A 14,149-nucleotide genomic window follows, 5' to 3' on the forward strand; every position below is an offset into this window, starting at 1 on the left:
ATCAAACATACAGATTAAGAGAAAATATTTTGGAGGTGCCTGGAAACCCCAGACACATCACAAGCAAAACAGTGCTTATTAAATATTTGTTGAATGAATGAAGTAGGCACTCAAGAAGCTTGAAATATCAGTTATTTCTTGTGGGAACACTTGCTGTGAAGTGAAGATAGCTGCTCCTAATCGCAAACAAAGCTAATAAAACCACAGCACTCATTAGCCAGGAAGTGAACAGGCTCTTCTCGGCGTTCACTGATTATAGTCTGAAAATCATCCCCCGTCTCACCTGCCAAGCACTACTTCTATTTTTCTCTCCTCTGAACCTATCTTTCTCCACCTTATTTTAAAAAACTCAATGTATGAAGTTAACTAAGAAATTAAAAAATAATGACTTCCATGACAGATGTCTGACTGGCGGACAAAACTCTTCCAACCTATAAAAATGTGACAGATAAAACCAAGAAGAGTATGACATGCTTTATAATAGTATGATTCCCTCTTTGTTAAGTATTTAGGTACTAATTGAATTATCTGATAAACTGATTTTGTACAATTGATTAACACTATATATCCACAAAACTCTTGCAGAGAAATACGTTATAATCAAACTTGTATCGCTTCTGTTACTCATATAAGAAAGTTAACTAATTTAAAAGTTTTAATTTAAGCTCCATGTAAGAGGAATAGGAGAAATTGTGAGTTATTAAACCAAGAGGATAATGAAGGTAAAAAAAATGTTCTTATTCTTTCCCCCACTTTCCCCTATGCTAACGATGCGATGCACAGAATTGATGGTTAAAGAGGCTTAATTGCTGGCTACGCTGCCAACCTTATACTAATATTACCAGTTTAGGGGAGTTACACCTGGCACCACTGTATTTCTTGGTCAGGCAAGGTTTTCAGTCTAGATCTGGATCTTTACTTGGGGTTCAGTTGCTCTGGAGATACCCAAAGAAGGATCCTGTAAACTTAGACTTAACTGGCATTTCTATTCAATACTTGAAGCAGTGCCTCTCTGATCCCACCACTTCCCATCCAGGCTTATACTCTCCTATTCTTCTCATGTATTTTGTGAGATATGAACAGGACTGGCTACATGGTTGGTGGGGCCCAGTGTAAAATGAAAATGTAGGGCTCTTCATTCAAAAATTGTTAAGAACTTCAAGACAGCAACTGCAGAGCCAACCAAGCAGCTCTTACCAGTGCTGGGCCCTGTGCGACTGTGCAGGGGCCAGACCCAGGAAGCTGGGCCTGTGTATGTTATCGTGAGGCAGCGCCCCCGAGAGCCTCCCATCCCATGACAGCTAGTGTGGTCCAGTATTTTTTTTTTTCTTCATGCTTCCAGTAAAATTTCAGTAGAAGAAAGGGCAGGGTGGGGTGGAGTCCAAAATTTCTAGCCTAATTTCCTCATTTAACAGATGTTACAACCAAGGTACAGTGAGGTTAGTGATTCATACAAAGTTGCACAAGTACTTTCTGGAAGAGCTGTATGTAGGATTTATGTATCCTGACTCTTCACCCACTGCTCTTTCTACTGCACCATAATGACTCAACATGAGAGAGAGAGAGAGAAGAAAAGAGAGAACCTCATCTTTTTAGTTTTTCATCATGCCTGACTTGATACCATTTGAACAGGCCCTACATACTGAAACGATCACAATGACATTATAAGCAATTCTAAATAGCCACATTATTACACCATACAATTAATATGGCGGAAAGTCAGTTAAAATGCCCACTTCAGTGTGTGTCTGTGTGTGTGTTTGTATGCATTTGTATAAAATTTTTACTTTTTTTCTCTCTCTTTTTTTTTTAATGTCCCCACTCCTCTGAATCCTAAACACTTGTTTTATTCTTACATCTTTTTTTTTTTTTTTTTTTTACTGGGTAATCCAGAGCTCGGTCTAGTGGAGCAAAAAGAACACATAAAAGTTCTTCAGGGGCCGGGCGCGGTGGCTCACGCCTGTAATCCCAGCACTTTGGGAGGCCGAGGCGGGTGGATCAGGAGATCAGGAGATCGAGACCATCCTGGCTAACATGGTGAAACCCCGTCTCCACTAAAAATACAAAAAAATTAGCCAGGCGTGGTGGCGGGCACCTGTAGTCCCAGCTACTCGGGAGGCTGAGGCAGGAGAATGGGGAGAACCCGGGAGGCCGAGCTTGCAGTGAGCCAAGATCGTGCCACTGCACTCCAGCCTGGGCGACAGAGCGAGACTCCATCTCAAAAAAAAAAAAAAAAAAAAAAAAAGTTCTTCAAATTCTCTGTTCAAGATGCTTATTTAAAATTTCCATTTAATATTTAAGGATTGTATTTCCTAATTTGACTGTTTCTAATTTGTAATCAAGTTTCTAAAGGCACTCAATAAAGAATAACTTTCCATAGCACCTTGCAAAGGTGAATTTTTATTAGGTATTATTTTAACATCTGTTAAAATAGCAAGTATTAGTTATTAGTTAGCAGATATTAGATATTTTGTAGTTATGATAAACAAGAAATGCCTCAAGCTTAACTTTGGACTAGAAACCAAAAAAGAACTTTATTCCCGGTTTATTTTGCTTTCCCATTTCACATATTACTTGTTATTCTCCCCCCATGCTTAATGATATCCTCCTACATGTGTTCTACTTCTTCAGACTAAATGAAACTGTGTCATCCCCTGATAATAACCCATCCCTTACAGACCTTTCCCAAAGGGCCATTCCTGCTTTCATTTGTTATGACTCACAGAACAAAGAAGGGTCAACAAACTCCTTAATTCACGCTACTGCTTCCAATCAATGTTCCTGTTTCGTCAACTCACTCATCATTTATTTGTTTGTTTATTTATTCATTAATTCAACAAATACCCTGGTTATGAACCATTAACACTGTATAAACGCTGTATAAATCCTCTGAGAGGGATTATGGATAAGAGCAAACCTAACCTCTAACCCTCAAATAGCTTCCACTCTGTAGCTGTAATGTTTTGAAGTCGGAAGTCACACATTTTCACTATCATGTTTTAGGACATTGCCTGTATAGTGCAAACAAAATGACGCCTGTGCCATGATTACATTTTCCCCAGGATGCCATTGCATTCTGAGAAACTTCATCACTTAATAGGTAGCCCATGCACGACCTGGCTTCATAGTGCTTAGGCTTTCTCTAGTCCAGCTACATGGATGGCCACACTTGTTCCTGGGACAAGAACCAGAACCAGAACCAGAACCGTGAAATTTCACTCTCTGATTTCTACTTTCTCCCCTTCCCTATCATTCAGTTCCTCATTCCCATGAAACATGTACTTCAATGTGACAATCAGGCCCTGAAAAGTTCTCTAGTCCATTTTACCCCTTCTGATTTTATTTACCTCAGTTCACCTTGGAACTTGAAACCCTCACTTCCATCTCTGTCCCTTTCACTTGTGTCATTCTTACCCTGCTGAACTAAGATCCAGTACAATTTCTGGAGCATCAAACATATCTTTAAAAAAATCTTAAATAATAGTATAGTCTTGTTGCAGACTATGTTTTCAAAATGGGATATTCCTTCCTAATAATTGAATCTCCGTGCATTGTTCACAGCAATTACTCTACATGTCCACTTCTCAAGATTCCAACCCTATTCCTATTCCCTTACTGCTAACTGATGGGCTCTTTTTCCTACTGACTTCAAAGAGTGCAACCCATATAGTGTGTATTCCTTGGATCACTTTAAGTTGACTACATTCTCTCCTATCATTATTCTGTCTTCTTCTTCTGATCTTACTGCTAAAAAATAAACATTATTGTGGCTATCATCTAAAGTTATTTTAACTCGTTTGATAACCCACTCCATCTTTCACCCAATCTCCTTTTACATTTCAGCCTTTCTCTCTTGTGCAAGGAGGCATGCCCAGCAAGTCTTTGTCCTGAAGAAACTCTTCCCTGAAATTTGCAATTTCTTTAAGGCACCTCTCTTGTCCTGTCTCCAATATTTGACCCTACACTGTTAGAAACCCTCTACAATACTGAACACTTTGCATTTGAACTGATATAGCTTTGCTGTATTTCACATAAAACATCTTAATCCAGATGATATTATAATCAATAATAATGGCTAGGAATGATAGAGCATTTATTATGTGCTAACGTTGTACTAAATATTTTACACACATTTCCTATTCATCTACCACTGTTTTATTCACCCAGTTGAATGCAGGTCCTTACTGAGAGTGACTATTCTTTTCTCATTGTATCTTTCATGATGACTAATAAAATTCCTTGCACTTAGTAGGGTCTCAATAAGTGACCACTGAGTTGAATAACTAATGAGGCTATAATTACTTATTTGTAAATTTTCTCTTCTTGTCATTATGATGTTTGTTTATCGACACCATAAAATTTTATGTTCTTTAGTGGCAGGAACTCACCCTTCTATTTCCTTAAAGTTTCTCAAGCCTCAGTTCAAATTCTACAAACCACAAACACTCTGAATGTATGTATTTTAGTGGTTGTTAACAATGGGCAAATGTTTTGTTTTTTGTTTATTGGTTGTTATACAGGGTAAGAAGAAAAAAAAATACGATTTTTTTCTCCACTTCCATGAGAACAGCTTTTTAGATTCCCCACATGAGTGAGGTCAAGTGGTATTTGTGTTTCTGTGCCTGGCTTATTTCACTTAGCATAATGTCCTCCAGATTTATCCATGTTGCTGCAAATGACATGATTTCATTCTGTTTATGGCTGAATAGTATTCCATTGGGTATATATACCACTCGTTATCCATTCATCTGTTGATGGACATTTAGGCTGATTCCAGAGGATGAGGAGGGTAGGGGGAAGGGTGAACAGTGAGAGCTTTGTCAATGGGTACAAAACTACAGTTAGATAGAAGAAATAGTTATGTTGGTCTATTATATGACTGGAGCTCACAAAAATGTAGTGCATATTTCAAAATAGCTAGAAGAGGGGTTCTCGAATGTCCTTATCACAAAGAAATGATAAATGTTTAAGGAGATGGATATGCTAATCACCTTGATTTGATCATTAAACAATGTATATGTGTATCAAAACATCATGTTGCACCCCACAAATATTAATATGTAGAATTGTTATGTGTCAAAAATAAATTTTTAAAAAGAATACGATCCCTGATGTAAGTCAGTTGTCAAAGAAAGGAAAAGTCTGACAACTTTCATCATTATTATACAGAATCATTATAAATACTACTAAATCCTCTTCTTACACAGTTAAAGAAGGGATGCTAAATAAAAATGAAATCAGATATAAAGCGAAACTGGTTCTTAACCTTCATATTTTAACCTCAAATGCCAGAGTACTGAAAATAATGTGTCCTACAACTTGTCTGTGTAGTTTTCCAGAATGTCAAAAGAACTTAAATGTCAAAGGCTCTCAAAATTGGTTAGCCCTTTCATTACAAATTTGTTAAATATTGTATTTTTGTTTCCTAGAGAAGAAGTTAAGGAGGAACCAGTGTGAATGGAGAATACAGTTTACAATGTATTCATATCTTAATGAATAAAAATAGTTTGAAGTTGGCCAGGAGTTGTGGCTCACGCCTGTAATCCCAGCACTTTGGGAGGCTGAGGCGGGCGGATCACCTGAGGTCAGGAGTTCAAGATCAGCCTGGCCAAAATGACGAAACCCCGTCTCTACTGAAAGTACAAAAATTAGCTGGGAGTGGTGGCGTGTGCCTGTAATCCCAGGTACTCAGGAGGCTGAGGCAGGAAAATTGCTTGAACCCAGGAGACAGAGGTTGCAGTGAGCCGAGATCGCGCCATTGCACTCCAGCCTGGGCAACAAGAGCGAGACTCCATCTCAAAACAAAACAAAAAAAACCTGACAAAACAGGGTGAGCATCTAGTCTATGTTAGTTGTTGTACTGGGTGCTTTAAAAATGGCATGCCGTGAGAATGATACAATGGACTTTGGGGAAATGGTGGGAGGGTGATGAGGGATAAAAAAAAACTACATGTCAGCACGGTGTACACTGCTTGGGTGATGGGTGCACCGAAATCTCAGAAATCACTACTTAAAGAGCTTATTCATGTAACCAAACATCACCTGTTCCCCAAAACCTATTGAAATAAAAAAAGAAACAGAAAGAAAATAAAAATACAGTTAAAACAAATAAATGTGACATACTATTTAATCCCCACAGCGAGGCCTTGTACATAAGGAATCATGATTTCCACTTTACCGATGTAGAAATGAAGGCTTATCAATTATATACTCAAGTTAATGTAACTAGTAGTTGGTAGAGATAAAATTCAAGTGTAGATTATTGGTGTCTAGAATCTGGAGTCTTCCAAAACAATTGCCTCTCATATGTAAAATAATTTTTGTATTATTCTTAGGATACCGGAGATGAGTTTAATGACTATATCAGAATGCATACAGGTAGTTCTTAAACAAGAATTTTATTGTGTTGTGTAAGATTAAGAACTGACACCTAAATTGGCCTTGCCCAGTTTCTGGATGTAAGGTACTTTTTCCCCCCTCTTAGCAAAGGAAGCACAGATGCAGGTGGTTATTAATAGCCCTTTATAACTAGAGGTACTAGGTTGTCTGAGTAAATGTAACTTTCACACATTAAAAGAGGCAAACATCAGGGCCCTGTTTGGATCCTGATACGCATGTGGAACTGCAATAATGTTAATGATCACCACGCACCTAAGACAGCTCCTTGTTACTACGAGCACTTAGGCAAACTCAGGTTTATAATGCTTCCAGGTTTTTCCATTTCTCTACTCTTCTTAGAAAATAGTTTTTTCACACACTCTTAAAAATTTTACCTAATAATTTCATTTTGAATTAAAATCCTATTAATATCTGAAAGTTGTAGGGTTCTTTGTTAAAAGGTATTCTTTATCTTACATGTGAAAGCATTACAATTTTCTTTCTTTTTTAAAAAAAACATTAAAACCGGTGAACTTATGCAATGCGGAAAGTTATTAATATAAATCCAGGTTTGCGCTGTTTTATGTGTTACAGATCAATTTTGCCATTCAGTTAATCTAACTTTGTTGTAAAAAAATATATATATAGTGATACTCTAGGCTATTCTTCTTTGCCTTTAACAAGGCAAAATCCTTCGGGGACTTAGATCCTGGTTTCACTCTCTAAAGATACTGACTTAGTCGCCTCCACAGAGAATGTTTTCCCTACTGTGGCTTCCTTTATCAGAATCCATTTCTTCTCCACCAAATATTCATTCATTGACTCATTCATTCATTTCACCAGTCGTAGTATCTACCATGTATGCTCCCTGTTATAACTGGGCTTGTTGAGGCAAAATGGAATAGCCCTTTCCTTAGGGCAAACATTTTTTTTAGTCACTTACTAATATCAACATATACATTCTTATTATTACTATTTTTGAGATAGGGTCTTGCTCTGTCACCCAGGCTGGAGTGCAGTGGATTATGGCTCACTGCAGCCTCCAACTCCTAGACTGAAGCCATCCTCCCACCTCAACCTCCTGAGTAGCTGAGATTATGGGCCAGACCACCACACCTGGCTTCATTATTTATTTGATTACCTCAGTAATTATTTATTTAATTACTGGCTGCAGAACAAGGTCAGCCAATGAGGTAGATACCAGGATGATCCACCCTCATTTTCAAGCTGAAGAAACCTCTTGTCTTCATGAAATTGACTCCATGAAATAAGGGCAAACAATATAAAGAGGAACAATTAAACATGCTGAAGTTAGCGGTGTACACCTTAGGGTTGTGGGATTTCAGAAAAGGAACAGATTGCTGTCATTTGGGGTGTTCAAGGCTGACCACATCAAGTCCAACGTGACCTGGACTTGAAGAACAGAAGGATGGGGAGAATTTGAATGACTGGAAGACAGGAGCTGGGGGATTAGGATCTGAAGGGATAGCATGGGCAGAGATTCAGAGGTTGGTATAAATGTGGTTCTTTTTTGTTATCACCCAGGGATTTGGTCTGACAAGAATGGAGCGCCGTTGGTATACAATGGATGGCACTTATTATCGGACTGAAGAATGTCCTGTAGGTGCTCAGGGGCAATTCAGGATTCTAAGAAGGGAATTTGGACATTGAGGAAACTGTTAAAGAAAAGATGTGGGCTGACTAAATAGAGGAGGACATGAGGGCCAGAGAACAGTCAAATGTAACTAAGGCTTTCAAGTTTGGATGAGTGGAATAAAGGAGAGATGAAAATGTCTGGTTGGTTACTTTAGGCCAGGGGTCAAAAATATGTCAACCTAAAAATACAAAAGGGAAGTCCAAGTGCTGTTTGTCTCCCATTCACTCTCTCATTTCTTCAAAGACACTTTGTGACGGAGACCATTCCAGGATTCATGGCGATAAAGCAGCCCAAACCCCACAGGTTCATTGGAGGAAGACATTCTAGTGTGGGATGGCTAGAGAAGACGTTCAGCCAATAGCAGGATCTTGATGAGTAGGACTTGGGAGCAGAGGAAGATGGTCTTTTAGATGTAATTTCAACAAGAAAAGATGTATTATTTCTAAAACCATATGTATTTAGCATCCAAAGAGATGCCAGGGAGAAGAAGTGGTAAGCTTGTAGCTAGGAAGACTGATATGTACTTATTCTCTAAAAGGGCAGAGTTGTAAGCTGAAGATCACTAGTACATTTCTAATTAACTAAGTCCAGTGTATTTATTCAGCTTTCTTTCAAGGGTAGTTATTTGAAGCTTTTAACTGAGTTCTCACCTTCACGAAATTCTCTTTCTTTGCTTCTGAATGTTTAACTTTTTTCTCTTGTGTCATAATCTTTTTTTTTTTTCCAAAAGAAAATCTTCGTTGATTTTCCTCCCCAGCCACCAGGAGCCCTGGCCTCAGCTTTCAACAAATACACTCAGTCGTAAATCTCATAGTTCTATATGATCTTGAACATGATCTGAGTACATCTGCATAACTCTCAAATCTCTATCTCCAGCCCTGACTTCTTGGATTTCAATTCCTCATTTCCAAAGGACATTCCCATATTCCCATATCTATATATCTTTTATATGAAAATACTTATGTCTAAAGGCTGGTTCAAGATCTTCTCAAAATTAGATCCTTCTTCTGTAAATCTAGAAATAGCAAGTACTGCTATATTCTAAACATGCAGATCTGGAATTCTGAAGCCATTTTGCCTCCATCATTCAGATAATCAATTGCTTATTAAGAAGTCAGGTTGCTAATTTCATCACTGTCTCCACCTCAGGACACGATTTTTATCACTTCACACCTGGATAACTACAATGACTTCCAGTTGTTCTCTCAGAGTCTAGTTTTCACCCACAGAAATCATGGTAGCATAACATGACCCAGACTTTTCTGTCTGGTGCTTTATATTCTCCACCATCTGGCTTTAACTTAAATGTCCAGCTTTATTTCCCAGAAATTGCCTCCTAGGACTCTCTGATTCAGCCAAAACCCTTTACTCACTATCCTCTGAATAGATGTCACACTTTCCCTTCTTGGCTCACAGACTCCTCTTCAACTAGAAAGCCCTTCCTCACTCCTCCATAACTATTGAAAATGTATTCAGTTCGAATTCTACCTCCTTCACAAAACCTGATGTGAATGCCCATTCCATAGACTCTCCCTCATTTCTGTAATTCAAATAATTATGGGCCAGGCGCAGTGGCACATGCCTGTAATCTCAGCATTTTGGGAGGCTAAGGTGGGAGGATCACATGAGGTCATGAGTTCGAGACCAGCCTGGCCAACACGGTGAAACCCCGTCTCTACTATAAATACAAAAATTAGCCGGGCATGGTGGTGTGTGCCTGAAATCCCAGCTACTAGGGAGGCTGAGGCAGGAGAACCGCTTTAACCTGGGAGAGGTTGTAGTGAGCCAAGATTGCACCACTGCACTCAGGCCTGGGTGACAAAATTTGAGACTCTGTCTCAAACAAAACAAAACAAATCAAAACAAAACAACAAAAAACTAAATAATTATGGCTCCTACCATTTGTTGCAGGTTTATCACATATTTTCACTTATTCATCATCATTATTTTATCAGGTGTATTAGTCTCATCTTCCAAATTAAATGATAACCATGTTTTAGTCTTTCTGACCCATCTTCTACCTCATATGCACACAACAGTGACTGTATAGAATACACTCAATGAATACTTATTGATTTATTTATTGACTGAATACATATGAACTACAAGGTACAGCAGGTATTATGAGAAAAAAGGGGGTTTTAAAGCCTGGTGAAAAGACATTCAAGATTGACTTCTAAACCTTCTGAATAGAAGCAATTTTTATTAACTTCACTTTAAACTCTAGGTGTATACAACAACTAGTAAATTGTTACTTTGTGGGTAAATTTTCTTTTGTGACACTTTAAGTGCTTATAAGGCTAATAAAAGTCAGTTTTTATTTATGCTGGAGGCCAAAATTTAACATTTATCTTTAAAAGGAACTCAAAGCCATTTTTGATCCCATGAGTTGGGACATTATAGAAAGTATCTAATTCATGATATCGCTTTATTACTATGTTTTAATATGAAGTTATTTTATCTTGTTTCTATTTTTTACATGGTGATAATACCCATGCAACATAAAATATTAAAACTAGAAGTAGTCTTATCAAGAAACTAGTTTAATCTACTCGTTTTTTTTGCAGTTGTGGGAACTGAGTTCCAAAGAGGAAAACTGGCTTGCCCAAGGTTACAATCTTGTCATTGTCAGGGCTGGGTGTAAAAATTAGGTTTATTGGGGCTTGATTCTACACTTTTTCTAGAATCATATATTGTACAGTTTTATTTTTATGCCTTAATTTGACATTATTCGAATGAATAGAATGACAATAGGTTTTTATTATTTCTCTTATTTTATACCCAGGAAAGTGAATTCATGCTTTCAAGTCATTAATAAGCACATTTTAAACAGAAACACAACATGAGCAGTTTATTATGGTATGTATCAACATAAGGGTGATATAAAGATCATCTTCGTTTTTTACATTTCATAAAACTTCAAGCTTTTTTTCATGGATGAGTTGAGTAGAAGTAGTTATGTGTTTTTTTGTTTTGTTTTATTTTGGAAGATAATTTTATAGTGGACACTATGCTAATATTTGTGATGGTAGTGTAGAGGACTGTTGGAAACACCGCCGTCCCCACCCCCCCACAAAAAAAATAGTCTCATCTAGGAAAAGAGAGATAAACATGTAAATTTGTGTTGGTGATGTAAGAATGTGAGAGAAGATGCCATTCAGTGTTTGGGAAAAAACATGGAATATCACAGTTGTCCTGAAACTCCATTCTATTACAGTAGCAGAGTAAAACAAAACGCCGCTCACTATCTTTCCACTGTAACTTTTTAGCTTCATTAAAAATAAGTAAACTTGTCAATTCTTCTCTAAAACTGCCTGGAAAAAATTATTCAGAAGGGTTCAAGGATGCAGAGAATTACAAGTAAAGAAAGGATTTAAAGGAACTCAGATGATTAATTATTGAGAGAAATGTTCATGGAAATTTGTCTTTCTGAAAAAAACATTTTACAGTCTAAATTACACCATATTGTTTGAATTCTCAATGACTGATATCAAGCTGTGGCTAGCAGAGGCATATCATATCCTAATTTTAAAATAATTTTTTGCAGTCTTTTAAAATAAAAGTTACTACTCGAGATTCACCCAACTCATGCACTGAAAGGATCCATTCATAGAGTTCAGTATTCTTGAACATCACAGGTAAATTAGGGGTGTGAGAATGAAAGATACACTTGCTTAGTAAAATACCAAAATGTAGAAAATTTTGATTTGAAACAAAACCAGAGACCTGTAAAGTCTGACTTACTTGTTAAGTCATGGAGATACAAATGGATAGGTCAGTGTTTCTTTCCCTGCCTCACTAAACCCACATGACACAGGACAAATGTGATCTGAGCGTGGCCAACATAACTCACCTGTACCATTGTTAATTGTGGTCTGGATCGTGGCTTCTGGCCCCATAGTGTCATAGTCTTCCTTCATTTCTTCTGTGGGGGAAAATTATCTTTAGCATTTGAGAATTGTAGAAAGGCTTACTATACTAAGCATGCCAAGCACAGGAACAAGGAAGATTCTTTTAAAGGAAGCAGAGAAAAGGCTTGTTGTAAACCTCTAAACAATAGCTTTGTTCAGGCAATTGAATGAATCCAATAGTGCTAGCTGCACAAGAACTTATTTACTTTAAGCATTACTGCAAGCTGTGAAAAACAGAAGTGCTTATTTGGAGCAAACGAAGGGCTTTTCTTCTGGTGGCAGGTCTAGTGACAAACGGGGGAAAGATATTATTTTTTCAATAAGAGTCAAAAGCAACTAAGTATTTGTACTCATGAAGAGGCATGCTGGCTGCTATGCCTCTGGAAACTCTGGATGCTTAGTGGCAAGTCAGAATTTCACATTTTGTTTTCATGCTTTTCTTTCCCCTTTAGGGGGCTATAATGGTGCTAATCTATGCAAGCATACTTTTTGAAAACCTAATTCTACATATCAAAACTGGGAATGCCCAGTTTGTACAACAAATATCCCAGAGGTGACAACAATACCTGTTTCACTGCTTGATATAAACTTCTAGAACATACCTGCCTTATTCCTATCCCCACCACTCCATAAATGTCTTCTCCTCATCATCATTTATGCCCCAGTAGGTAATCATAATCATTTTCTGGGGAAACATATATAACAACAGCTCAGTGTTCTGATGAATATATATATAATGTTGAAGTTAAAAATTCGTAAACAATGAAAGGTCACTATCAAAAATTGCAGTATTTTAAAATAAGGGAGAATTTGAAAAATAGGGGCACTCTCAAATTTTCTGCTTACCAGATTGTAGAGGACGTAGGAGGACAGAGCAGGATAGCTGACAGTTAAAAATCTCTTACGTAAGTAAATTAAACATGAAGTTTAAAAAATTGTATTTTTACTATGACAATACTAATGAGACCAAATATGCTCCAGGATGAATATCTCTCTGTGATAATCATTTTACTTAAAACAAGGGAAACTTTGTAAATAGGACTCTGCGAATTCCCAAATCTGTCCTGGTCATTCTTTGCTTATCATATTCTAATCTACTTTCATGAAAGAACAGGTTCTAGAAAATGTTACAGAAAAAATAAAATAAAATATATTTTACAAGCAGTGCAGCAAATCTGTTTATGGCATCAGAACTAAAAAATCATGATCCTCTTAAGGTAAAATACACAGATATACCTAGATGCTAATTTAATGCCACTCCTCATAATAATCAGAAAATTTGAATGATATTTGTTTAAGCTGTACAACCACTTTAGATTAATTCCTGAGCAAGGAATTCTCCTTTATTTAAAAAATATTTTCAGAGAGACATTTTGCATTAAACATTTAGAAGCTTAATATATAGCAATATTATATTGTCAATTGTAATCATTGATCATTTGAAAGTCTCCCTCATCTGATATTTTTATCAGTCTCTGCAAGGAATTACATTAAGGTATTTCTGAGAAGTTCAGTACTAGATATAAATATAGCTTTTGTGTCTTTCTTCCTTGCTCATCTCATGTGATTTCGGGTAGCCAAGAGTCACAAGAATCAGAAGTTTTCCATCTGAGAGCACATCAAGTCACTGAGGGGAAAACAGTTAACAGCATTTTTTTTTTTTTTTTGCATAATAGTGGTAATGTTCAAGATTTCTGCTGCACTTCCTTCCTCATTGTCATTTTCTTATGAAAAAGTAAAGAGAAGTTACAGTAGTTGGTTGCTTCCCAAATTAATAAATGCTGGGTATCCAAATGTGTAGTCAGCACATTGTATAAATTGCATTTTGTAGTATTATTTAGTTATAACCCTTTTTATCCCACAACTATGCAACTGAGCTCTTTCAGAGATGTTGGATGAGATGGTGTCACTTTTACCTAGAATGTACTTTGCTTTGATTCACTGAGCATCAATCTTTTTCTGTTTTGAATATCAAGCTCAATGTATTAAAATGAAACACTACTAAGCCTTTTCAGGTATGTATTTGAAATGTTATGTATATGCCTATTTAATTAAGTTTCAAGTGAATCCATATTCAGAAGGACATAATGATACACAGTTTAGGAATACTGCCTCTGAATTAAAGGCAATCTGGCTGTCTTTCTGCCTTATGTCTAACCTTAAACATTCTCTAAGACACCTCTGACTCAGCATACTGTGTCTA

General features: G+C 37.0%; 1 protein-coding gene and 1 long non-coding RNA gene across 5 annotated transcripts in view; one reads left to right on the plus strand and one right to left on the minus strand.

The window, feature by feature from the left end:
* The window catches only part of LOC139357102 (uncharacterized), a 35,848-nt gene extending 30,330 nt beyond the window's left edge, over nt 1-5,518 (plus strand). The window contains exon 3 of the long non-coding RNA XR_011609742.1: nt 5,430-5,518. This is a non-coding gene — a long non-coding RNA (uncharacterized lncRNA). The remainder of the gene's footprint in view (nt 1-5,429) is intronic.
* Nucleotides 1-14,149, minus strand: part of LOC105492619 (zinc finger E-box binding homeobox 2) — a 137,449-nt gene that overhangs the window by 30,087 nt on the left and 93,213 nt on the right. For 3 of the 4 annotated variants that reach the window (XM_011759867.3, XM_071072715.1, XM_071072716.1), the window contains exon 4: nt 11,889-11,960. The exons of the other annotated variant lie outside the window; for it this stretch is intronic. In XM_011759867.3, coding sequence (XP_011758169.2) covers nt 11,889-11,960 — 72 coding nt within the window. The remainder of the gene's footprint in view (nt 1-11,888; nt 11,961-14,149) is intronic. 4 annotated transcript variants of the gene reach the window in all.

The sequence above is a fragment of the Macaca nemestrina genome, chromosome 11 (assembly GCF_043159975.1).
Source record: "Macaca nemestrina isolate mMacNem1 chromosome 11, mMacNem.hap1, whole genome shotgun sequence".
Taxonomy (NCBI): Eukaryota; Metazoa; Chordata; class Mammalia; order Primates; family Cercopithecidae; genus Macaca; species Macaca nemestrina.